This window comes from Marmota flaviventris, chromosome 17 (assembly GCF_047511675.1).
Source record: "Marmota flaviventris isolate mMarFla1 chromosome 17, mMarFla1.hap1, whole genome shotgun sequence".
In the NCBI taxonomy this organism is placed as follows: domain Eukaryota; kingdom Metazoa; phylum Chordata; class Mammalia; order Rodentia; family Sciuridae; genus Marmota; species Marmota flaviventris.
The window spans coordinates 75,255,247-75,277,439 of record NC_092514.1 but is presented as its reverse complement, the minus strand read 5'-3'; the positions used below and the strand labels follow the sequence as shown (position 1 = coordinate 75,277,439).

At 61.9% G+C, this 22,193-nt stretch overlaps 1 protein-coding gene and 1 non-coding gene across 6 annotated transcripts; one reads left to right on the top strand and one right to left on the bottom strand.

Moving 5' to 3' along the window:
• Positions 1–1,282: 1,282 nt before the first annotated feature.
• Rbfox3 (RNA binding fox-1 homolog 3) lies at positions 1,283–21,012 on the top strand. Of its 5 annotated transcripts, none has more exons than XM_027955564.2 (11): positions 1,283–1,552; positions 8,522–8,659; positions 10,280–10,333; positions 11,097–11,189; positions 12,513–12,573; positions 16,047–16,119; positions 16,174–16,362; positions 16,945–16,984; positions 18,030–18,091; positions 19,296–19,374; positions 20,968–21,012. In XM_027955564.2, exons 1-11 carry the CDS (start codon positions 1,337–1,339, stop codon positions 21,010–21,012), a joined length of 1,050 nt encoding a protein of 349 aa, XP_027811365.1. In that variant the 5' UTR covers positions 1,283–1,336. The 5 variants fall into 5 exon arrangements, with proteins under 5 accessions (XP_027811365.1, XP_027811364.1, XP_071459994.1 ...); XM_027955563.1 differs by having other exon boundaries at positions 1,337–1,558; positions 8,525–8,659; positions 16,047–16,100; positions 16,230–16,362; XM_071603893.1 differs by having other exon boundaries at positions 1,337–1,558; positions 8,525–8,659; positions 16,047–16,100; positions 16,230–16,362; positions 16,804–16,984.
• LOC114108051 (small nucleolar RNA SNORA70) lies at positions 14,179–14,313 on the bottom strand. The gene has a single exon (XR_003585414.1). It is a non-coding gene; the product is annotated as a small nucleolar RNA SNORA70 (small nucleolar RNA).
• Positions 21,013–22,193: the final 1,181 nt, after the last annotated feature.

Genomic DNA, 22,193 nt, shown 5'->3' with positions numbered 1-22,193 from the left:
CAGGCCTGGCACCCAGTGGTTGCGCACTGGCGTCAGCATAATGAGGGACGCCTGTGGTCGACGGCTGCAGGGGAGCGGCAGGTGCGAGGTGCGGGTGGCGGCCGCCCCGCTGCACAGCCCTCCTCCTCCAGCAAAGCCAGCGCAGCAGGGACTGGCGCTCGCGCCTGGTCCCTCGGGAGCTGGGCCATGTGCAGCCCTTCCCGTTGGGCTGTTCCTGTAGGAGATGGCACCTGTCCTTCCAGGAGATAGACCTCCCACCACGCACGCCCTGGGTCCATGCCTCTCTGCTCAGGGCGTGTGTGCAGTGGGGAGGAAGCAAAGCAGAGGCCCCCTCTCCTGCCTCCACTGGCCCTCACTCTGAGGGCTTGAAGGCCCAAGCTCTTGTCTGGGGCAGGACTCCGCCAGGCTTCTTATAGGCCTCATTCAGTGGTCCTCACAAGCAGAAGCCTGGATGGGGCCAAGGATCTGCTCCTGGGGGGACTGCTGCGCCGCGGGCCCTGCACGCCACTCTGAGGGCCTGTCCTCCCCCTCTGCCGGTGCTGGCTACTAGAAGCCCCCAGGAGGGGCTAGGGCTGGCATTCAGGGAGCGCACGTCCCCTCCCCGCGCAGCAGGCCTTTGCAAGGGCAGGGAGGGGTCCTCGGGACCTCCCTGAGGACCTGGAGATGGAGGTAGAAGCTTCTGGTTGGTGAGGCTCCCGCGTGATGGCCATCTCTGGGACTTGGGCTGCTCTGCCTCCAGGGATCCAGGCTGGACGGGAAGCTTTGCGGCTGGGAAAGCAGGGCTCAGCCCTGCAGGGAGGCCAGGCACGTGCGCCAGCCAGAGGACAGGAAGGGTCCTCGCGCTGCGGGGACATTGCACATCTTGACCAAATCAATGGTATCTTAGTGGTGTTGGTCTTACAGGGCATTGCTACTGGGGACACTGGGTCAAAAGCACACGGCGTCACTCTTATTCTTACAACTGCATGTGAGTCTGTAGTCATCTCAACCTAAAATGGTCTTTTTAAGTTAGGAGGGTTGTAAAGGGGGAAAAAGCACCTGAAGTGCGTTCTGAGGACTCCAAGCTGCCCGTGCTCAGGGGTGTCTCGTTCTGCACCTGGACTCCCGGTGCCCCCCCAGTCCAGCACCACCTCCTGCTCTCAGCTGGGCCCCTGCTGGGGGACCAGGAAAATGCATCTGAAAGTACTAGGTGGCTACCACCAGGGCTTCTGGAAAATCTCGGCTCACCTGAAAGTCACCATCCCCATCCCCGAGGGCTCGGGGACAGGGTAAGACTAAACAGGCCTTCTCTCTCCTTCTGCAGGGTAATCAGGACGCCACGGCTCCGCCTGAAGCGATGGCCCAGCCCTACCCCCCTGCCCAGTACCCTCCTCCGCCGCAGAATGGTATCCCCGCTGAGTACGCCCCACCCCCACCGCACCCCACGCAGGACTACTCGGGCCAGACCCCGGTGCCCCCAGAGCATGGCATGACCCTGTACACACCAGCACAGACCCACCCAGAGCAGCCGGGCACAGAGGCCAGCACACAGCCCATCACTGGGACCCAGACAGTGCCGGTAAGTGTCCTTCACCACCCTGGGGCTCAGCCCAGGAGTAGCAGGAGGGTGGCTCAGGAGGGCCTGAGGCAAACGGGTGGGGGGTCTAGGAGGGGACACTTGTCCAGGCCCTTGTCCAGGGGTCCTCATCCCAGCCAAGATACTCCCAGCCTGGACTTCACAATCATCAGCCGGCACCAGGAGACAAGTGGTGGGCATGGAGGGACAGTGGCCCCCCTGCCCACCTCCAGCTGTCTCTGGCCTCCACAAACCTCTCAGCTCACCTGGGAGGTGGGAAGCCTATCCTCGGCGACCAGAGACCTGTTAATGGAAAGCGAGGGAGATGGCGGGGGCCAGAGGCCTGGCCCGTGGGGTCTCAGGGGCACGCCAGCGTGGGTGAGGGGAGGCGGCGGGGCTGTCTGGCGCGCAGGCCCCTCCTATCATTTCTAATCACTTGTAATCTACCTGCTTGGCCGCCCGCCAATCAGATAGCTTCAATTATGTGGTTGTAATGCAGCTGGAGCAAAAGTGCTGATCCCTGCACTTCTCAGATTTCCTGATGGAGCAGGAGCTGGTGAGGAGCAGTCCCACCCCGTGGGCTCCCTGTCCGGGCAGCCCCTCCCGCAGGCCAGGCCCCCCAGGCCCCGCCGGCTCCATCCTTCACTGGCCTTCTGGACAGCATTCTGCTCAGGGCTGTGGGTTCACCCGACTGCTCCCTCCCAGCAGCTGGCCCTGTGAGCTGGCGGGGGCCGGGCCAGAGCAGAGCGGCCCAGCCCTGGCGCCTCCGACGGCCCCCAGCTGCACTCCTCGGCCCTTCCCCCTCCTGGGCTGGCTCCCAGGATGCTGTGCACATCCAGTGTCACCCTCTCCTGCCCGCGAAGGCCTCCAGTGTCACCCCAGCTCTCTGTGGACAGAGCCCACGCAGCTGCCCCCTGGGCTGTCAGGCCTTTCTGTGCCTCCCTGGCAGACTCCCCAGAGTTCCTCCAGCTGTAAGCCACAGACACAGAAGGCCAGACCCCTGGGCTCCTAGAACTGGGAGCCAGACCATACCTCCTGGGACGCCCTGGCCCGATCCATCCCACCCACCACCTACGCGTGCTCAGAGAGGTGGCCCCCGAGCCAGAGAGATCCACCAAGAGCAAGTCGTGGCCAGGTGGCCCAGCTTTCTTCTGATGGACCCGCAGACAAGGCCTACCTGGCTGAATCGCCACTTCTCCTTATGAACAAATGGGAGCCTCTCGTGCTGAGCCTCAGCTTTGCCTGGAAGAAAGCCGGGGCTGAGACAGGAGGGGTTACAGGTGACACCAAGTGGGGACTAACGGAGCCCTGCAGCCTCGGGACAGCCTGGGGCCACCACAGACACCACCACCAGGACCTACGTAGAGGCCTCTGTCATTGCACATTCACCCAGACATTTGCTGAGCACCACTGTATGCCAGTCTCTGAATCAACTCTGGGGTACAGAGAAAAAATGACCAGCCCTGTCCTCTGGCTACCACCAGACAAGGACAAAAACATCAGAAAGGGGCCTGGCTGCATGGGAGGACCCCAGAGCCAGCAACGATGGCCCACAAGGATCCTACTACATCCAGAGTAGTATTCCAGCCAAGAAAGGCCAGCCTCGCTGCTCAGGGGTTGAAGTGCCTCCTGAGGAACACACCTGGGCCAGAGAAGACAGGAGCCAGATGAGCGGGCAGCCTTGGCCTTCCTTCCCTGGGGCTGGGTCTCTTCGGGTCCTACAAAGGGGTCAGGGTGGAGATGCACGGGTCTTTCATGCTGGGATGCAAAGGAGAGAGTTATTCTGTGACCTGGGGCCAAATGCAGGCTGCAGGTGGGAGGGACTGGACCACCCTAGGAAGGAGTTCTTGGAAACATCAGGGATACCCCACGAAGACAGGGAGCCTCTGGGGGCCTGAGCCCTTGACCTTGGAGCACTCATGCAGGAGAAGCCTGCCACCTTGGGAGGGAGCCTGAGAGGACGGCAGATGCCGTCTCTGCTGGCCCAGGGTTCGAGGAGCGGCTCCCTCCCAGGGAAGCTGCCTGGTGCTGGCAGCATCTGCCTGCATCCTGTCCTTGCAGATGTGGGGACACTCTTTCAGCTCATCTGAGCCTCCTCTTGGCTTCCCCAAGCCTGATTTTAGGGTGCAGGGCTACAGGGCTGGCCGCAGGGGCGGGTGCCAAACCTTGGCCTGAACCTCATTTCTCCCACCAGGTCCCGCTTCCCTTGAGCTCCTGGGAGGGGGCCACCCTGTGCCCTGGTCTCTTCTTTCCCTCCACTCAGTGCTCCCCGGGGTCCCCTCTTAGGTGCCTGCTCTCAGTGCCAGGTCAGGACACTCAGCCCCTGGCCCTGCCACAAGCCCAGATGTCGCAAAGGCACCAGGGCCTCCCTGCCCTTCCCTGGAGGAATTTCCTCCTGCTGGTGAGAGCACCTTGCCTTGGGCTGTCCAGGGCCAGGAGGGAGGCGCGTTCTGCAGGGCTTCCAGGTACCCATCAGTCAGCCACCCAGAGCCCCTGAAAAGGTGGCCTCTGGAAGTCCGGACCTGCCCAGACCCAGGGTGACGCAGGAGACCTGTTGTGGCCCGAGACCGATGAGCGTGTGGGTACAGAGGCTCACTCAGTGTGCAGTTCCTCTCCTGCCGCTCCCCACGCCAGCACCCCAAGGGTACCACGGGCTGAGGCTCAGGGAAGGCTTTCCTAGGGTTTCTGGCCCCACCAGGGCTCCTCCTCCCCTTCTCTCAAGAGGCTTCCTGCTGGGAATTGGGGTCCATGTTCCAGCCAACTCAAGGCCCTCCGGACACCTCCACCACCCAGGAGAGAGGCACAAAGACCCCAGTCTAATCCCATGGAGGGGGCAGAGGCCAGGAACCCCATCAGATGACCAGTTGTGATTGCCAGCAGCCTTGGCTCCAAGGGTCCCCAGGGCAGAGCTTGTGCTGATTTCCAAAGTCTCAGTGGGCCCAACAGGTCCTTCCCTGTGACAGCTCCTCTTCTCTGCAAGGGGACCTCCGCCAGGGGACCTCCGCTCTGGCAGAGCCCCTCTTCTTCCTGTGGAGTAGGCCGTCTGTCTGGAAGTCCCGCACCCGGAGCTCCTGCGCCTGGGTCCGCATCTCACACTGTTATCACCAGGACACGGTGGCGCTCTGTGGACAGAGGGCAGCCCGGGGTGCAGAGGGGTGCTGCAGGGGGACCTGGGGACCTTACATTACTACTCTGCAGCACCCTAAGGGTCTAGATGGCAGGTGCCCCCAGGATCACTCATTCATTCACTCAAGGTCATGTGAGTGTGGCAGCGCAGGGGGACCTACAGGGGTCCCCCCATCTTTGTGCTTAAGGGCACCTCAGCATGTCAGAGAAACTGATGTGCGGATAGAACATGCCGGAAGAGTGCACCTGCACCAGAGGGCTGGGGCTGGCCGGGTGGAGGAAGGTGGAGGAAGGTGGACAATGGGCCTCTCCTCCAGGAGCTGCAGCCTTGGGTCCCTGCCTTCTCCGCTCCAGGGCAGGGGTGGACGTTGGCAGGAGGGTGGTTGAGAATGGCAGGAGGAGTCGGCCCCACACCACCCCACGGTGGCTCAGCCACGAAGCCACTCTCCAGGCTGGAGCGGGCGGGGCGGGCGACGCAGCCACCACCACGATGCCACAAGTGCAGAGGCCAGCAGCGGCGCTGGGAAGAGGTGGTCGTTCAAAGGCCAAGCAGGAGCACCGGGCGCTGCCAGAGGAGGGGCTGCCCAGCTCCCCGTGCTGAAGAAGGCGCTCCTGGCCGACGGCTGGAGGCCACGTGCAGAGGGCCCCTCCTCCTCAGCGACTGGGGCCCACCAGGGAGAGCCAGGCCGTCCACCGGAGCCGATGGCAGGGTGGTTGACAAGGGCCCAGGAGGTCCCTGGGGGAACAGGGTGACGGAGATGGGGCTGCAGAGGAAGCTCTCCAAGAGCCGGTTCATCCTGTGCCGCGTCAGCAGAGCTTGGCTCTGTCCCCATGTAGGGGCTGCGGGGTCCAGAAGGGGACAGAGAAAGCCACATAGCCTTCTTTCTCTGACTGCCTCTCTCTGTGCCGAGCTCAGTGAGGCCCAGGCCAAGGGGGTGCAGACTCCTCGGAGTGTGGGAGATGCACTGCACAGAGTCCAGACCCTGCCCAGCCGATAGGAGCTGACTCCTGGCCTCAAGGGGGTGGAGGCTGGAGGGGGAGGCTCCATAATTGCTGGGGCGAGACCCAGTGATGAGGCGACCCTGAAGCAAAGCCACCACACTCCCGGGGGGACACTGCTGTAGTCTCCGTTCTCCCTACGTTGGAGAACTGGAAGCACAGACTGCTTTAAAAACAAGTCGGGGAGCCTCAGAAAGCCGCGGGGAGGAGGCGGCTGAGCCGCTGTGATAAATGGTGGGCAGGCCTCCATCCCGCGCAGGGGCAGGGGCAGCGTGCAGTTACGCCCGGGCTTCTCAGCACCCCTTACAGTTTACAGTCCCTGGGCCCATCCATCTGCCTGTCCACAGCTTAGCTAAGGGTGGGGCAGGCAGGGGGGCTCTTCCTGAGCCCCGACACCTCACGGCTCACACCATGTGCATGCCCCTCACCCCTTTTCTCCTGACCTGTGCCCCTTTAGAGCCTTTGAGGTGGGGAGTGGTGGTCCGGTCACCCCAACTTCATCAGCACCAGTCCCAGGCCCCCTCCCCACTGGCCTTCTCTGGGGAGGGCTTCCTCAATCCTCCTGGTAGCACATGGCTGCGCTGACCAATGCCCTCTGGTGGTCCAAAGCCAGCACTGCATGTCCCTATCCAGGCTGGATTCCCACATCCAGGACACGGGTACCAAGAGCTGCTGTGGAAGACATGGGTGCATGGAATGCACGGGGAGTGGTGCACTCCATGACAGGCCCCTGTACAACACCTGCCGTGGCCACACAGTGAGCTCAGACCTATGCAAGGCCCTGGCATGCTTGGGCAGTGCTGCTTCCTGGGCAAGGCCTGCGTCGGCGGGGCAGCAGCACCGGAAGCTGGGTGTGGGCCTTCCAGGCCTTCAGGAGGAGCCCCGTGTGCCCTCAGAGCCCAAGCCTGCTGCCCTGCATTGCCCCACAGAAGTGGGGCTGTCACGCAGGCCAGGCTGGCAGTCTCCAGAGGCTTGTCCACCCCCTCCCCCACCAACTCTTCCTGCCACGAAGCCGTCCACCCCACGTGCAGCCCCCATGGATGAGCTCCTGGGTTGACCTTTGGCCCAGCTTGCCAAAGCCCTGCCCACTCCAAGAACCTGGCCACTCAGCCCCTCAGGGGCAGCAGTCCAGGTGACATGAGACCAGGGTATAAGCTGATGGCCCTGGGGGTGGGGGCGCCTGGCTGCAGCCGCCCTGACCTGTGTGTGTGCCGCGTGCTCATCTGCCCGCGCAGGAAGGCATTGTGTACAGGGGACAATGTGCTCCATACCCTGCAGGCTCCCGGCTCCTGCCTGGGCTCCAGGGGCCATCACCAGGGCCCTCTGCAGCTTAGGAGGTGCAGGCTCCTGGTCACCTAAGGCCTCCAGCTGCCCTGAAGCCTGGTCAGAGGCCTCCTGTTGAGCTCAGGAGTAGGAGCGAGTGGCCCAACCTTCCAGAAAGGGGACAGAGAAAGCCAGATGGCCACTCGAGTCCATTGCCCCTTAGCTGCCCTGTGGCCTGAGGGGGGCCACCTCCTGGGCTCCATTTCCCTGACTGTGGTGTAAGGCCTCAGCCCCACTCACCGTCCACTCCAGGAGGCAGCCATCCTGAAATGGCCTGAGCCAACCAGGCGCTTCCTGGGGACCCGCTCTGGGTGTCTCTGGCCAGCTTCCCCTGCTCTGCCAGGCTGGCTGCCTCTGCTCCTAGGGCCACCCGGGAGACCACGGCCACCAGCTCCTCCACTTGTCCCAACTGCAGCACAGACCTCCTGGCACCCTCTGTCTGTGCCCAAGAGGCCCAGGGTGGCTGGAGCCAGACACCCCCACCCAGTGCCATCAGCTGGTACCTGTCCCAGAAGCAAGTCAGAGATCCAAGTGCAAGCCATGTGTCTGGAGGGGGTCCCTCAAAATCGCAATGACCAGCAGGGAGTTGAGGCAGGAAGGGAACGCCCCCATGGCTGGGTGCCCACGCCCGACGTTGGCCACCACTGTGGACACTCCGCGGCAGTGCTGCCCACCACCTGAGCAGAGCAAGGTGCAAGGCTGGCTGGCTCTCTGTGGCCTGGGGTGTGAGCGTGACTGGCAGGTGAGGCCTCAGGCCTGGTGTCCAGGACCGGAGCTCACTATCTGCCCTTGCTGTGGTGGATGCATCAGCACTGAGCCAGGTTGGAGGCCAGCCTTGTGGTGAGCTCGTGGCCTGACCACCAGATGCAGGCAAGGCCTCTTTCATGCTGCCTCAGGACGCCTGGGCTTCTAACTGGGAACTGTGAGGGGAGGGCTGGCGCATGGGCAGCTTGTTTTCTGAAACTCAGTCCCTTCGGAGCCCCTGTGCTGGCCAGCATTTGGACCTACATGAGGACCAGCTGTATGGGACAGACTCTGCTGTCAGGCTTTCAGATGGGTTCCTAGAGGGCCCCCGGGGTCCTGAGTGGCAGTAGCAGGGCTAGAATAAGAGGGAACCTCTGCAGGAGCTCGCCATGAGAGGCCTTTACAGATGCATGTGCCCAGAGGCCTGGTTCTGAAGTCTATCTGGCCGAGACAACACCAGGGTCTCTACACCCCCAAAACATCCTTGAGAGCAACAGTGCTCACTGGGACTGAGTGGCCCTTGAGGTTTCCCCTCTGTGGTCAGGCCTGAGCAGACGAGCTCACAGCAGGCGGCCGAGGAGGCCTGGTGCTGGGATGGCAGGAGGGAGCTGGCCTCGCCTGTGCATCTGGGCAGAGTCTCAGAGGTGGGTCCTCGACGTGGAGACGCCGAAGTGTGGGAACTCGGCCCAGATCCTCGGTCTGGGCCCAGGCCCGGGACCGCCTGCTGCAGACGGGGTGAGCAGGCCCCTCCACAGCCAGGTCCTCTCCCCGCAGCAGGCAGATGAGGCGGCACAGACGGACAGCCAGCCACTCCACCCCTCCGACCCCACAGAGAAGCAGCAGCCCAAGCGGCTACACGTCTCCAACATCCCCTTCCGGTTCAGGGACCCCGACCTGCGGCAAATGTTCGGGGTGAGTGTGCCAGGGCCCATCTATCCCTGCCAGCCTGCACTCAGCCCGGGTGCCAGAGCAGCTTCCCGGTGCGGGTGGAGAGGTTCCAAGAGTCCTTCCTGCGTAGGTCCAGCTGGCTGGAGCTGTGGGGCAGGGCAGGAAGAGGGTCTTTTGTGACTACCCCTGTCCCCCACCGTCCCCATTCCCCACCAGAAGTCCGCCTTCCACCCATACCACCTGTCTTCAGGAACTTGTGGAGTCCCCTGGTCGTGGCAGCGGGTTTGGTCATTCTCTGCCATCTAACTGCTGTCCCCTAGCACCTGGCACCTGCAGGCCAGCCTGGCCTCTGGCCTCACACAGAGCAGCAGCCCCAAGCAAGACCTCCCCTGGGTGCCTGGGGACAGGGTGCCCCCTCTCTCTGAGCCTGTCAGGTAAACCGGAGGTGCCTCCCAGCAGCCCAGAGATGGTCAAATCCCAGTCCCCAGCCCAAGGTGATCATGGAAGTCCACTCCCTCCTTGACTTGGAGCCCAGACTTGCTGAGGGCTAAAATGATTCAGAATTGGGGGTGATGAGCACCCTGCATCCTCCCACCTTGGGGCCTAGGGCTCTTCTCTGAGCCTGTGCCTGGGTAGAGCCACTGACAGTTCTGAGCTCTCCCCAGCCCAGGCCCTTGGCCGGCGTCTGCTTGCTGGGTCCCTTTAGTGCAGAGACAATGTCCTGCACTTTTCAGAACCTGAGAAATTGGGGGCTTGCTGCGCTGGCTCACTGGGCCTCCAAGGCTCTTGTCCGGCCCCTGGGGCTGCTCAAGGGGAAGGGGACCGCGTCAGTTGCCGGCATGGGATACAGGTTGAGCCCCCAAGGACCTGGTGGGCTTATTCAGGGACCTGGCTCACAGGCCCATGGCCTCACCTACCAGTGAGAGACAGGCGCCCACAGGGACTTTAGCTGGTGATGGTGCAGGAAGGGGCAGCCAGAGTGTCCTGGCCTACTGCAGTGTGTCCTACCCAGGGGCCTGGGCTCTGGTCCCTGCTGCTCTGCACCTGACATAGCCCGGCCCACCCAGCGCAGGCAGCGCAGGGTCCTGCAAGGCCCCAGCGTGAGGCCCTGGACACCCTCCCTGCTCCCTCTGCCCTCTCTCCCCTCATCTTCTCCTCCTTAGCCTCCTCCTCCTCCCACCACCCCTCCTCTCCTCCTCCCCATCTCAGGGAAGCCTGAGGGTCCCTTTCCCAACCAAGGGTCCTGACGCTGTCACCTCACCCCCATTCCTAGCCCCAGCTCATGCCACCCCCCTCCCCATCCCACCTGTGGAGAGGGGCCCCAGTGACCTTCACCCTTTATGACAAGTGATGCCTTGGGCGTCCCTCCCCACATGGCCATGTCCCAGAGGACCCTGCTGATACAGCACCCCCCATCCCCAGTCCAGCCAGCAGTGGGGCCAGTATCCTGCACTGCCCCTCAAGAGGAAGACCCAGGCCTCCGGGAGAGGGTGTGGGCGTCCCTGCCAGCCCTACTGTGGAGGGGGAGGGGCCCTGGGGCTCTGGTTTCGCAGCCTGGGGGGCGTCTCTGGAGCGGAATGGTTGGGTCCTGTCCTAACCCTCTCTCCTGTGTCCCTGCCCTCCCCTCTGCTTCTGTCTCTGCAGCAATTCGGGAAAATTCTAGACGTGGAGATCATTTTTAACGAGCGGGGCTCCAAGGTGGGTGCCACGCAGAGGCCGCCACCATTACCGCGCCAGCTGTAGGTCCTGCCAGGCTAACTGTGAAATGTGCGTTTCCTTCTGGAGAGCTTCGCGCCCGAGGACCCCGGGCGACAGGGTGCTTGTCTCCCCGCGCTCCCGCCCGCCCCCAGCTGTCTGTGTTGTTGCTGCTGTTTCTCTCTGAGCTGCCAGGACCCTTGCCTGTACCCCAGCGCCCCACCCTGGGCCTGGGTCCCCCCACCCCCCACTCACCCCCAGGGCCGCAGGCCTGCCCTTGGAGATGGCCTGGAGGCTGGGGGAAGGGGCTGCAGGGTGGGCCGGCTGGGAGGGTGCCCGGCAAAGACAAGCCCTGTCGCCCCTCCAGGAAGGCGAGACCCCCACCCCAGGCTCCTAGGGCAGGGGTGGGTGGGGCTGCTTCCCCGTGTGTCCTGAAGCCCAGCCCTGGCCCCCGCCTGAGGAGGGGTTGGGGTGCAGGCCTGGCCCCTGGCCAGGTCAGCATCTCTTGTAGCTCTGGCCTCTCCCCTTAGAGGGGCAGGCGATCAGCTCAGGCCGGGCAGCAGCTGCCCCCGCTCAGGGCCCACACGCCCCGTGCATCCCGCGGTGGCACCAGGACAGACCTCTGGGCTGCCCGAGGCTCTCCGACTCTCCTGACTCGGCCCTCTCTCCCCCTCCCCCTCGCCCTCTCCCGTGCCCCCTCCCCACTCCTCTCTTCCCCCTTTTCTCATCCTGTCTTCTCTCCGTGTCTGTCCTCCTCTGCTCACAGGGTTTTGGGTTTGTAACTTTTGAAACTAGCTCAGATGCTGACCGAGCCCGGGAGAAGCTGAATGGGACGATCGTAGAGGGACGAAAAATTGAGGTGCTCAGATAAGTGTGCTGCGCCAGGGAGGTCGCTCTGGGGCCCCGCCAGCCCGCCGCTGGCCGCCCAGCAGAACCCCGCCAGGGTCCTCTGCGGCAGGAGCCAGGGCCACACTGAGGCCAGAGCCCCATGGCTGGCCTCTGGCTGAGCCCACTGCCTGGGCTTCAGGCTCCCCAAGGTCCCTCCCCTCCCCCTCCTTCCACTTCCCAGGAGAGCCCTGTCCCCAGCCAGACTCCAGGAAGCCCCAGAAACTGTGTTTGAGGCTTAGCAACTTGAAGCAGAGTGGCTGCCCGTCTGTCCCCATTGGCAGGCGGCTGACTCCACCAGGAGCTGACTCCAGGCCCTTCTCCGCAGGGAGCAGAGCTGCCCCTGCCCACCCCCCCACACACAGGCCCTGTACTGTGCCCCTGGGTCCCTCGGCCTTCACTCCCAGCTCCTGCTGGATACAGGCAGAGGCAGCATCAAGTGACCCGAAGGGCAGCCAAGGGCCTCCCAACCCCACTCCCCCTGCCTCAGTGGCTCTGGTGGACCCCAGCTGGGTTCCAGACAGGCAGGGCCTCCAGGAGAGGCTGGAGGCCGGAGGCAGCTAAGGAGGAGCCCGCGGGCAAGAGGAGGGAGGTTTCAGAAGCCAAAGGTGTTCAGTGGGCCCTGAACCAGCAGTGCCCAGTGGGCTCCAGGGGACACAGCCCAGGCCCTGTTGGCTCACACCAAGGATGTGGGAGCAGGCCGTGTGGCCCGAATCCTTCCATGGGCACCGCCTGCCCTTTTCCCTACTCCCTTCCACACAGGCTCCTGTCCACTGTGTCCCCCTGAGCAGTCTGACAGGCCCCTGGGTGCCCTCCTGTCCAGAGCTCCCACCTGCCTTGCCCACCCCGTGCACACAGACCCCAGCAGAAAACTGGGGGCCCAGACCAGTTGAGGACCCTGACCTGAGGGGGAGGGGTGATCCTTCTGGGGGCAGGGAGTGGCCATTGTACCTAGGAGGGCCTCAGCAGCTTCCAGGGAGAAAAGGTCTTGGAGGCCACGGGCGGCTGCTCCGGGGGCACTTGGGGAGCTGGCAGCGAGCTTCTCCTACAGTCCTGGGCTGCCAGAGAGGCCAGGCTCCTTACTGGAAGAGCCCACGAAGAGCAGGAGGTGCAGGTCTGGACCAGGGGCCTTGGGCCAGGCCAGGTGGCAGCCTGGGCGCCCTGGGGCCTCCCTCCAGCTCCCAGCCCCCTCCCCGGAAACCATGGGGAGGCAGGAGCAGCATGGGCAGGACTGGGGTAGACAGTGGGCCTGCGCGGAGGCTGACACTCCCTCCCCTCCTCTCTCCCTCTCTGGCAGGTCAATAATGCCACAGCCCGAGTCATGACTAACAAGAAGACCGGGAATCCCTACACCAATGGTAAGGGGCACAGGGTCCCCGGCAGGCTGCAGGGGCCAGGCAGAGGCCCTAGGACTCTTGGCCCCAGGGAGCCAAGACTGCTGCAGGCCAGCCCTCCTAGGTGCCGTCCTCCACTGCTGGTGACCCAGCTCTCCTGCTTCTGTCCAGCTAGAAGGGGTGGTCAACTGAGGCAAGAGTTCTGGGGTGACCACCTCCACCCGTGCATCAGAACGGAGCCCCTGGTACCCCAGAGGCCATGTGAATAGTCTTTGGGCACCGTGGAATCAGCCATGGCCTCCGGGGTGCTGGCATAAGTTCACCCAGGGGCTCACATTGGAAGGGTTCTTGGTCAGACCTGCTGCCCTGACATAGTATGCACACGCTCAGGAAGAACTCGAGGCATGCTGGATGATCCTGGACAAGCTTCTAGACCTCTCTGAGCTGCAGTCTCCTCATCTGCAAAGCAGGAATTAGTGATATCCATTGCCCAGGGCTGTTAAAGGGCAAATAATGCTCTAAGTGCAGCCTAGGGTCCAGGGGCAGAAGTGCTCGGGATCAAGTGCGACGCTGTGGAAGGAGCTGTGCCCCTTGGGCTTTAGAAGTGTTGACGATGCTGTGAGCACCAGGTTGACCCCGCGGTCCCCGAGTTAACTGCCTGGTCACATGTGTGCACCTGACTGCAGCAGGGTGCAGGGTTTTCCTTTAAGCACCTTTCCTTTGAACATCGGCCGATGTTAAGAGCTGGCCATGGAAACCCTTGGAGGGATGGCTGGTGGCCACTGCACGCCTTAGTTCCACAAGGCCAGGGGACTGCTTCGAACACTGCAGCCACACGCCAAGGCCTTTTCTAGATCCTGCTGCCCATAGTCAGGACAGGTCTCTCTGCAAGCCACCTACCCCTGCATAGGGACAGGGTGCACCACATCACATCCAGCCACTCCTGTCCCCATGTGATCTGCCCCACATGGAGTCAGGTGACCAACCAGCACAGAAGCCTGCCCCGGGGCATGGGCCAATCTGATGCATGTGTCAGGTCCTAGAGGAGGAAAGGGGCTCTGGCCAGGCCCAATTAGAGTTGAATATTGTGTCCTTCCTCCCAGATTTTTTGAAGACTCAAATTTCAAGTTCTTTCTAAAAACTAGCAGTACCCCAGCTTTGCAAGTGTCCCCAGTACATTATGGCTGAGACTTCTGTGATCTGGTGCTAGGCAGGAGAAGTAAAAGTGTTGACACAGGAAGTAGGATTTACTCGTGGGCATGATGAGTGGGCAGCATAGTAGAAGCCCTCATGAGTGCAAGGACCCACATTTGTTTAGGGGCCCATGACTAGGGGGTGCATCTGACCCCACAACCACCCTGGGACAAGTTGCTTCTCAGTCACTACATTTCCAAATTCATCCACTTTAAACCTGGTAAAGCCCCACTTCATTGCAATGTGGCGATCAAAGAACTTGAGAGGATTTGAACTTGGCCCTGCATAGGGTGTCAATCACATGCTCCTTGTTCTGCAGCTGGTGCAGGTGGACATGGCAATGGGCCAATGTCAGTGCTAGACACTTGCACCCCAAATAACTGACTGAAGCTCAAACTGGGAGCACAGGGCAGAGTCAAGGGCATGCAGTGCAAATTCTGCCTCCAAGGTCCCTTAGGCCAGCCATCCAAGCAACAGCTGCATATATTACCAAGGAGGCTGCTGTTTGCAGCCATTGCAAACACTGGGCCCCCACAAGGAAAGGAGCCCCATTGACTTAATTGGCTGCAGAGAACAGTAGACATGTTCACAGGGTTAGGCTGATCAGCAGGGTGCCGTGACACTACTGGAACACTGCCCACCCTTCACTCAAGAGCCTGCCACTGCTCTCTGGGCAGCACCCGAATGCCGACAGTGAGGAATGTCGAGTGGAATTCATCCCCAGCCAGCTGTGTGGTTCCTAAGGGTCTGTCACCAGTGCTGGCCAGATGTTGGGAAATGGAGAGTGGCAGAACCTTTGTGTACCTGGCTGCAAGAGCAGTCTCACTGAAATGCCTTCACAGAGCTGGGCAAGAATCACAGGGCTGCAGGGGGGTGCCTAGACCCCGGCAGGCTGGCCCAGAGTAGTCTGAGCATGCTCACCACTCTGAGCACGCTGAACTTCAGGAGAGGGCAGAAGTTCCCTCCGCAGATGACAAACACACCAGCTTTGACCAGGTGTTCCTATTTACAACTGAAACAGGGGCCACCCCGTGGGTCTCAAGATGCCTCTGTGAGCTGTGGGGCTCCAGACTAAAGTGGGGCCAGCAGAGAGAGGTGGAGGTACCTGGACAGCCAGAACTGACAGGGGCATCCAGGAAGCCAGAGTCAAGGCCCCAGGGCCCCTGAAGCAGACATTCGCCTCAGAGTCTCCCTCATCTAGGGTGGCGCTGGGGGAAGGTGCACCTGGGTTAGCCTCAGGGCTCACTCCATCATGGGGGTTTCACTAAGAAAAGCGCACTCTCCTTTTCTAAACTTTGATTTCTGGAAGACTCCAGAGTCCCAGCCCTGACATCCAGTCTAGGTGGAGAGATGGTGGACTGGGCATGGCAGGCAGCTCAGTCTCCTGGAGGGGCTGGAGAGGGGTCCCTGGATGGCTCTCATCTACCTGCCCTGTGATGAGGCTGTTAGAATCTGGGTGAGGGGCTGTCACATGCAGTCCATGTGGAGAAGAGCCACCCTCTCCAGGATGTATCTCACCAGCTGGCTGGCAGGTTGAGGTCCCTCCTGTCCCTCCTCACAGTGCTGAGGTTGGGCCTGGCCCTGTCCTGTGCCTGGCTGGTGCTGCTCAGAGCCAACCGATCTCCACTCCCAGAGGCTCCAGGTGGAGTCAGACCTTTGTGCCTTGGTCCTCTGTGAGAGGACGGGCCCACCTGGGAAGGGGAGGACTGGCATGCAGGTTCCAGCTGGGGATCCTGGGAGAGGCCTCACACCTCCTTCATGGCCAGTCTTCCTGCACCTCCCTCAGCCTCCATATCTTCTGCAAAGTGGGAAGGGTGTGCCATCCACCTCGTGGGTGGTAAGGACCCCATGGGCACCAGACCTGGCAGGAACTGCAGACGTCATCACCCTTGGTCCGGAGCCAGTGGCCCTTCCTCTCCCTCCTTCAGGGGTCCTGCTGTGGACAGGAGGATAAGAGGGCAGAGCCCAAGACTTGGCACTGGGAAAGGGAGCTGCGGAGCAGAAGGGAGATTTGGGGACAGGAGGTGGGGAAAGAGCCCCAAGACAGAATCCCTCCTTGCAGCCGAGGCTGCGCTCCACTCTCCCTTGAACCGGAAACTGCTGGGGCTGGTGTCCTGGGCGCCGGTGTGACATGTGGGAAAAACGTCCGGAGGGAAGTGGGTGCAGGGTCGGCAGAGCCGCACTGGGGGGTGTTGGGGCAGAGCGAGCGACCCGGCCAGCCCTGGGACGTCCCCGCGACTCTGTCCTAAGGTGAGGCGGGACGGGCTTGGGAAGACAGTGACTGGGCCCTGTCTCTGTTCTAGGCTGGAAGCTCAACCCCGTGGTAGGTGCAGTCTACGGACCCGAATTCTATGCAGGTAAAGGCGGGGGAGAGGGGCGGGGCCGGGAGGCCTTGCTCGGGTGGGCGGAGCCGGGCGCGGGTGGGCGGAGCCGGGCGCAGGTGCGCCTTCCCGCGGCCACTCTTCTCTCGCGCCCCTTTCCTGCAGTGACCGGCTTCCCCTACCCCACCACGGGCACAGCCGTTGCCTACCGGGGCGCGCACCTACGGGGCCGGGGCAGGGCCGTGTATAACACGTTTCGGGCCGCGCCGCCTCCGCCCCCGATCCCGACTTACGGAGCGTGAGTACCCGGAGCGGGAGGCCGGGGGACGGCGGGGCGCGCGGGGGCGGCCTGTGCAGCGGCTGGGGGGTCTCCGCAGCCTTAACAGAACTGGGGATGCGGGGTGGCGGGAGCCCCAGAAGGTAGCGCTGCAACCGCCCGCATCCCCACTACCCCACCTCCCCCACGGGGATACCGCCAAGGGTCACTGGCATTTAGGGGTCGCTTAGCGCCGGAACCTGTTCCGGATGCTTTCAAGGGGGGAGTTGTGAGCCCTTGGGTCCACAGCGAGGCACTTCTTCGAGCCCTCTCTGGTCCTTCCCCGTGGTCCAGTGTCCTCCCCGCTGAAGGACTGCCTGGGGGAGGGGGGGAGGGCAAGCCTGACTGGGCCGATGGGCCCCTGGGTTTTTGGGAGAAAGGAGCTGACCAGCAAGGGTGTTACTCTATTGTTATACCAAACAGGGCACTGGAGCAAACGCTTGTTAAAATGCCAGTCCCGTGGGCGGGGCTGGCACCGTGCCCCCTCCCTCCTCAGCAGACACCGGAGCCGGCCTACCCCACCTCTCCAGCGTTCCCACCACTCTCTTGTCCGTTTGCTTCCAGGGTCGTGTATCAGGATGGATTTTATGGTGCTGAGATTTATGTAAGTGCAGCCCTGGAAGGGGAGGGTGGGGTAGGCTGTTCTGTTTGTCTCTGTGAGCAGTGTATCCCCTCTAGTGGCCCCACTCCTCCTGGCCCCCTCCCATCCTTAAGAGGGCGAGGGCACTGATCGGCACAACCTGGCACCCCTGGGGAGTCCAGCCAGGCCCAGTCTGGGTTGTCAGTTTGCATCGAGGGAGTGGTATTGGGTCTCCCAGCAGCCCTATAAGCTAAAGGCATTTTGTCTGTTTGGCAAGGACTGTGATGGATGGGGCAGTAGCAGCTCTTCCACTTCTAAGCACACTGTGGTCAGTGAGTGAGCCCCCAGGAACACCCCTGTCCAGTGTGGAGGCCCCAAAGAGGCCAGGAAGCAGGGCCACAAGTTGCCTTTGTTCTTGAGCCTATATCCCCTGGAGTCCTATGGCTTCTCTCTCCCTTCTTGGGGCTGCACGTACTGCTTCCTCTGGCTTGGAGCCCTCTCATCTGTCCCTGCCCCTGCCCTGAGCAGTCGTCCATTATTGCGTTACCTGCTCATCTGAGCCCAAGACATCTCTGAATTAATGCCTTCTTGAACCCTTTGCCCTTGTCCATTCCTAGGGCCTAGGTTAGCATCCAGAGCTCCCCAGGGTTCTCTTTCTGCACCCAAGTCAGGAGGTGGCCTGTTGGTAGATCTATGGACACCTGAGATGTGCCATAGGCCAGCACACGGCCAGAGGCAGATACCCGCTAGTGTACTGAATGCACTACCATGTGCAAGAATGGATGAATGAATGGCATGAACAGATAGCCCTGCTTCATCTGGAACCATCCACTTGACAATCCTCAGATCTCCATTAGACCAGAAGCCAGGTGCCCAGGCCAGGCACCACCTACGCTGCCCCAGGCCAAGGTGGAAGTTGAAAGGCTGGGGACTGAGGAGGTCCATAGCCCCGCCCTAGGGCCCAGCCCCACAGGGTGTGTGTCTGCCCCAGGAAAGGCCCTGGCTGGGCCTATCCCTGGGTGAGCCTCACTAAGTGCCTCTGCCATCTCTTCCTCCTTCCTCCCCGCAGGGAGGCTACGCAGCCTACAGATATGCTCAGCCAGCAGCAGCAGCAGCAGCCTACAGTGACAGGTGAGGCATGGGGAGACGACAGTACAGGGTCCCGGAAGGCTGGGCCCAGACACACAGGAAGACTCGGTGCCACTCAGGGGCTGGGGTACTTGTGCCTCATGGGTGCAAGATTGCAGGAGAGCAGGTCCCAGTGTGGCTCAGAGACCCTGGAGCCAGTGAGCCCTTGACTTTAGTCGCTTCCTATTTGTACACTGGGGAAATGGGGGAAACCCCCAGTTCTTAGGCAGCAGTTAACACCTCAGGTAGCAGATTCCCATCCCTGAGGTCTGACCCCCCCTGCAGCTCTCAAGGCCCCAGTGAAGATAATTTGGAGCCTCAGATTGGCCCCTGGAGACAGCTCTGGTCTTCATTAGCACTTTTAGGACTGAAACGCTCTAGCTCAGAGAAGGGCAGGTGCCCAGCCCCCTCCCCCGCGGAATGGGATGAGATCAGGTAGGCAGTGTGCACCCTCTGGGAGCAGCCAGCCCTCCACCCCTCAGTGAGCATGCCCAGGGAGAAGGCTGTAGATGCCAGGCTTTGTTTCAGGGGGCAGGGTCTCAAGTACTTCCCCCGTGGAGTGGCTGTGCCCAGGGCCTCTTCCCTTGGTCACTGGGCCTGGTGGACACAGAGTTCCTGTTGGGACCATACAGGAGCACTTCATCGAGGGCTGCTGTGGCTCTTGTCCACACACCCACTCTGACCTGGGGCAGCCTGGCCCTCCTTGCATCATGGCATGCAGGGCCCCGTGGCCCAGCCTGTCCTGAAAGAAGCTAAGAAGTCACTACAGATAAATGGGGTGAAGGAAGGTCATCTGGGGACACACTGCCACCTCCTTGGTGGCCGTGACTCTGGTTGCCCCAGGTCCCTCTCTGGAACCGTTTCCCAGCACTTGGTTCCTGTTCTTTGGGGGAATGAAGTCTATTTTCCTTCCAGACAAGCTCAGGGAGGACTCTTTTCCCCGCTCCAGGTAGCGCTACGTAGGACACGTTGCCTGTGGTCAGGTCAGCGTACACTGGGCGTATTGAAAGGGTGTCCTGTTGGGTTCCAGAAACTTCCTTCCAACAGGGAGGAAGGATGAACCGTGAGGGCCTTGTGGGAGAGGTGGGGGCCTGTGGCTGGGACCCACAGAAGGAGGTTCATTCAGTAACTGGTTTGGAGGCTATGGGAGGCCTGCTGCCCCTCACCTGCCCCTCCCCTGCCCCCTCCCTGCGGTGCCTTCCCCTAGTTACGGCAGAGTCTACGCAGCTGCTGACCCCTACCATCACACCATCGGCCCTGCGGCGACCTACAGCATCGGAACCATGGTAAGAAGTCTGGGTCCACCTGGCCCCTGGCACCAGTCATGGCAAGGAGGCCACATCGGTGTGGCCAGGCGGGTGGGGAAGGGCCCTTCTGAGAGGCCAAGACCTCCAGCCAGTGCCTCATCCTGTGACCTTGGAAGGACTGCAGCACGGACTCGAGTTGGGGTGGGAGAGGGCTTGCCCCTTGGCACCCTCTCCCCGTTGAGGGAGGCAGGTCTGACCAGATGGGAAGCACCCCTCTGGACCTGTTTTCCTGAGCCCATAACCAAAGTCCTGTCAAGGCCCCTCGTTTCCCACCACCAGGAAAGCCAAAGACCTGTCCACAGCCCCTGCCCTTCACAGAGGTTCCAGAGGTGGGGCTGCTTGCTGCTGGGGGGCAGACTGGCTTCCCCTGGGGGGTGTTTGAGCCCAGCCCCTCCTCCAGCTCATAGGGGAGGGGACAGAGACCACCCACTGTCCCTCACCAGGCCCCTCCTCCTGGACTTTCCAGGGCTGCAGGGCTTCTGAGGAAATGGCATCCACTTCCCAGTGGCTCATCCCTGAGGGGTGGAGAGGGCAGTGCAGGGTGGACACCTCTGCTACCAGAGGCGTGTGGCCAGTGTGTGTGTGTGTGTGTGTGTGGCCAGCTGTCCACGTGTGGTCCAGCTCCCTCTGTGCCCCAAATCTGCTTCCAGTGCACACCCACCTCCTGTGCCCCGGCCCCGGCAGGGTGCTGATATGTCTGTAGCCAGCCTGGCCACCTGCATCAAAGATGAAAACATCCTGGGGGAGTCGAGGGAGGCGTCCAGGGGAAGGAGAGCTGGGCACCCCCCTCCCTGGTTGTGATTACTCCCTCCCAGTTTTTGCTTGGCCTTTTTTTAATTTTAACAAACCTCGGACATCGGAGCAGCTGTGAGCAGCCAAGGAGGGCAGGCTCTGGAGAGGCTGCCATGGCCCCCTGGACGAGGCCCTGACCTGTGGCTGCAGCCCTGGGCTTCCGGCACAGGGGCCCTCAACGCAGCTGCTAGCTAAAAGCGTTCATTGATTCTCAGAGGGTTCCTCTTGTATTTTCACTTTTTTACTTCTGAGATTTTTCTATTTTCCCCCCAGTTTTTCTCCTCTCGTATTTGCCATTTTCTTCCCTTTTCTGGCAAAACTGGTGGGGGGTGGGGAGGCCCAGGATAGCAAAGGCAGGAGCCCCCGAGACCAGACCTCCCTGGCAGGACACAGCGCAGCCCAGCAAGCCCCCCACACCATGACCTTGCCAGTCCCCAGAGAGGCCCTCTGAAGCTGGGCCATCAGGAAACCCCGTCAGGAGCTGAGAAAGTGGGGCTGTCCTTGGGACCTCCCTCTGCCGGAAGACAAGGGGATGGTTCAAAAGCCTGTGAGTCAGGAGTGCCCCTCCCGGCCCCAGCCACTCCACATAAGGACCAGGCCCCTGCCCCCTGTTGCCATGACAACATGACACCCACTCTTCCCAAGGACAACTAAAAAGGGGAAAGAAAACGGGATTTAGCAATTTCTCTTTTTGTTTTTCCTTATTTTTTTTCTTTTTGCTTTTTCTCCCCTTACCCAAGGACGGTACTGATTGGCTGTTCTCCATCTTTGATGTTGCAGGCTAGCCTCTGCCGAGGAGGGTACAGCCGCTTCACCCCCTACTAGCAAGAGACCCGCCCCTAACAGCATTCACACTACTGCCTATTCCAAACCAAACCCTACAGCCCAAACACCAGGCACAGCCACCAGGAGGACAGTGCGCCCCTCCCGGTCAGCGACCGCGCCGCTGGCCCTCCGCGACTCTAAAGCCCATAGATTTTACCTCCAGCCAGCTGGGCTCCCCACCCTGCCCATGACGGTGTGTGTGTCTTTGACCTGGTTTTCCGTATGTCTGAACCTTGGTTCCTATCTTGACTTTGTTGATGTTGTGCTGCCCAAGCCACTGCAGGTACAGTATGCACACGGCGGGGGCCAGCTGGGGAGCACAGGCAGCCCCCACCATTAGCAGTAGCACCCAGAGGATGGCCTGCTCCACACAGCTCCAGAAACACTGGGTCAGGCCTCTCTCACAGCTGCCACAGCCAGCCCCCTGCACAGCCGGCCTCCCCCAGGGTCCACCTGGCTCCGCTACACCCTCCCTGTCCCCACTCAGTTGAGGCTGATGTTTCTAATTAAATTTTTAATGATGACATGGTCACAAGCACATTGCTCTGTGTGTAGGCTACCGACGCCACACCACTCCCCGGGACTCCTCGGTGCTGCCGTGAGGAAAGGAGATGTAGAGAGTACCCCAGGCCCAGGGCCACCTTCCCTGCTGAGCCCTGGGCCTCCCCAGGACCCGTGCCTGACATGGGGCAAATCCCCCCCTGCTCCATAGGTGGCGCTTTAGCTCTGCAGTGGGCCCTGTTAGCCGGCCTCCGGGTGATTGTCCCTGAGCTGCAGCACCACCCTCACTGTCCCCAGGGTCCATCCGGAAGGGGAAATTCCTCCACCAGAGGCAGGCAAGGAGCACAGGGTACCCTTCCCCAGGTCTCCCATGGCCACTCCAGCCTCACTTGGACTGTGTGCACAGCTTCGTGGCCTGCAGGGACCCGCCTTGTCCCACTGTGGGCAGTCCTGGGGATGCAGGCTGGGCCTGAAGTCAGGCAGGGAGCCTAGTGAGCCGCCAAGACAGGAAGGGCTGTTCCAGGTGCTGGCCCCAGGGCACATGTGTCTGCACCTCCCCAGGTGGAAGGAGCGCCTCCCTCTGGACTACAGGGCTGCGGGGCGCACCTGTCCCACTCCGCAGTGGCACCCTGCCCCACCCCCCCTCCCACTCTGCCTTCTCACCCAGGGCCCCTGCTCAG

Bases quoted from the DNA above. Each gene is read 5' to 3' on its own strand.
- Rbfox3 (XM_027955560.1), top strand. From the start codon at position 1,337: ATGGCCCAGCCCTACCCCCCTGCCCAGTACCCTCCTCCGCCGCAGAAT. The intron at 1,559-8,521 runs GTAAGTGTCCTT...CTCTCCCCGCAG, and splicing joins CTGGGACCCAGACAGTGCCG to CAGGCAGATGAGGCGGCACA. The intron at 10,334-11,096 runs GTGGGTGCCACG...CTCTGCTCACAG, and splicing joins TTAACGAGCGGGGCTCCAAG to GGTTTTGGGTTTGTAACTTT.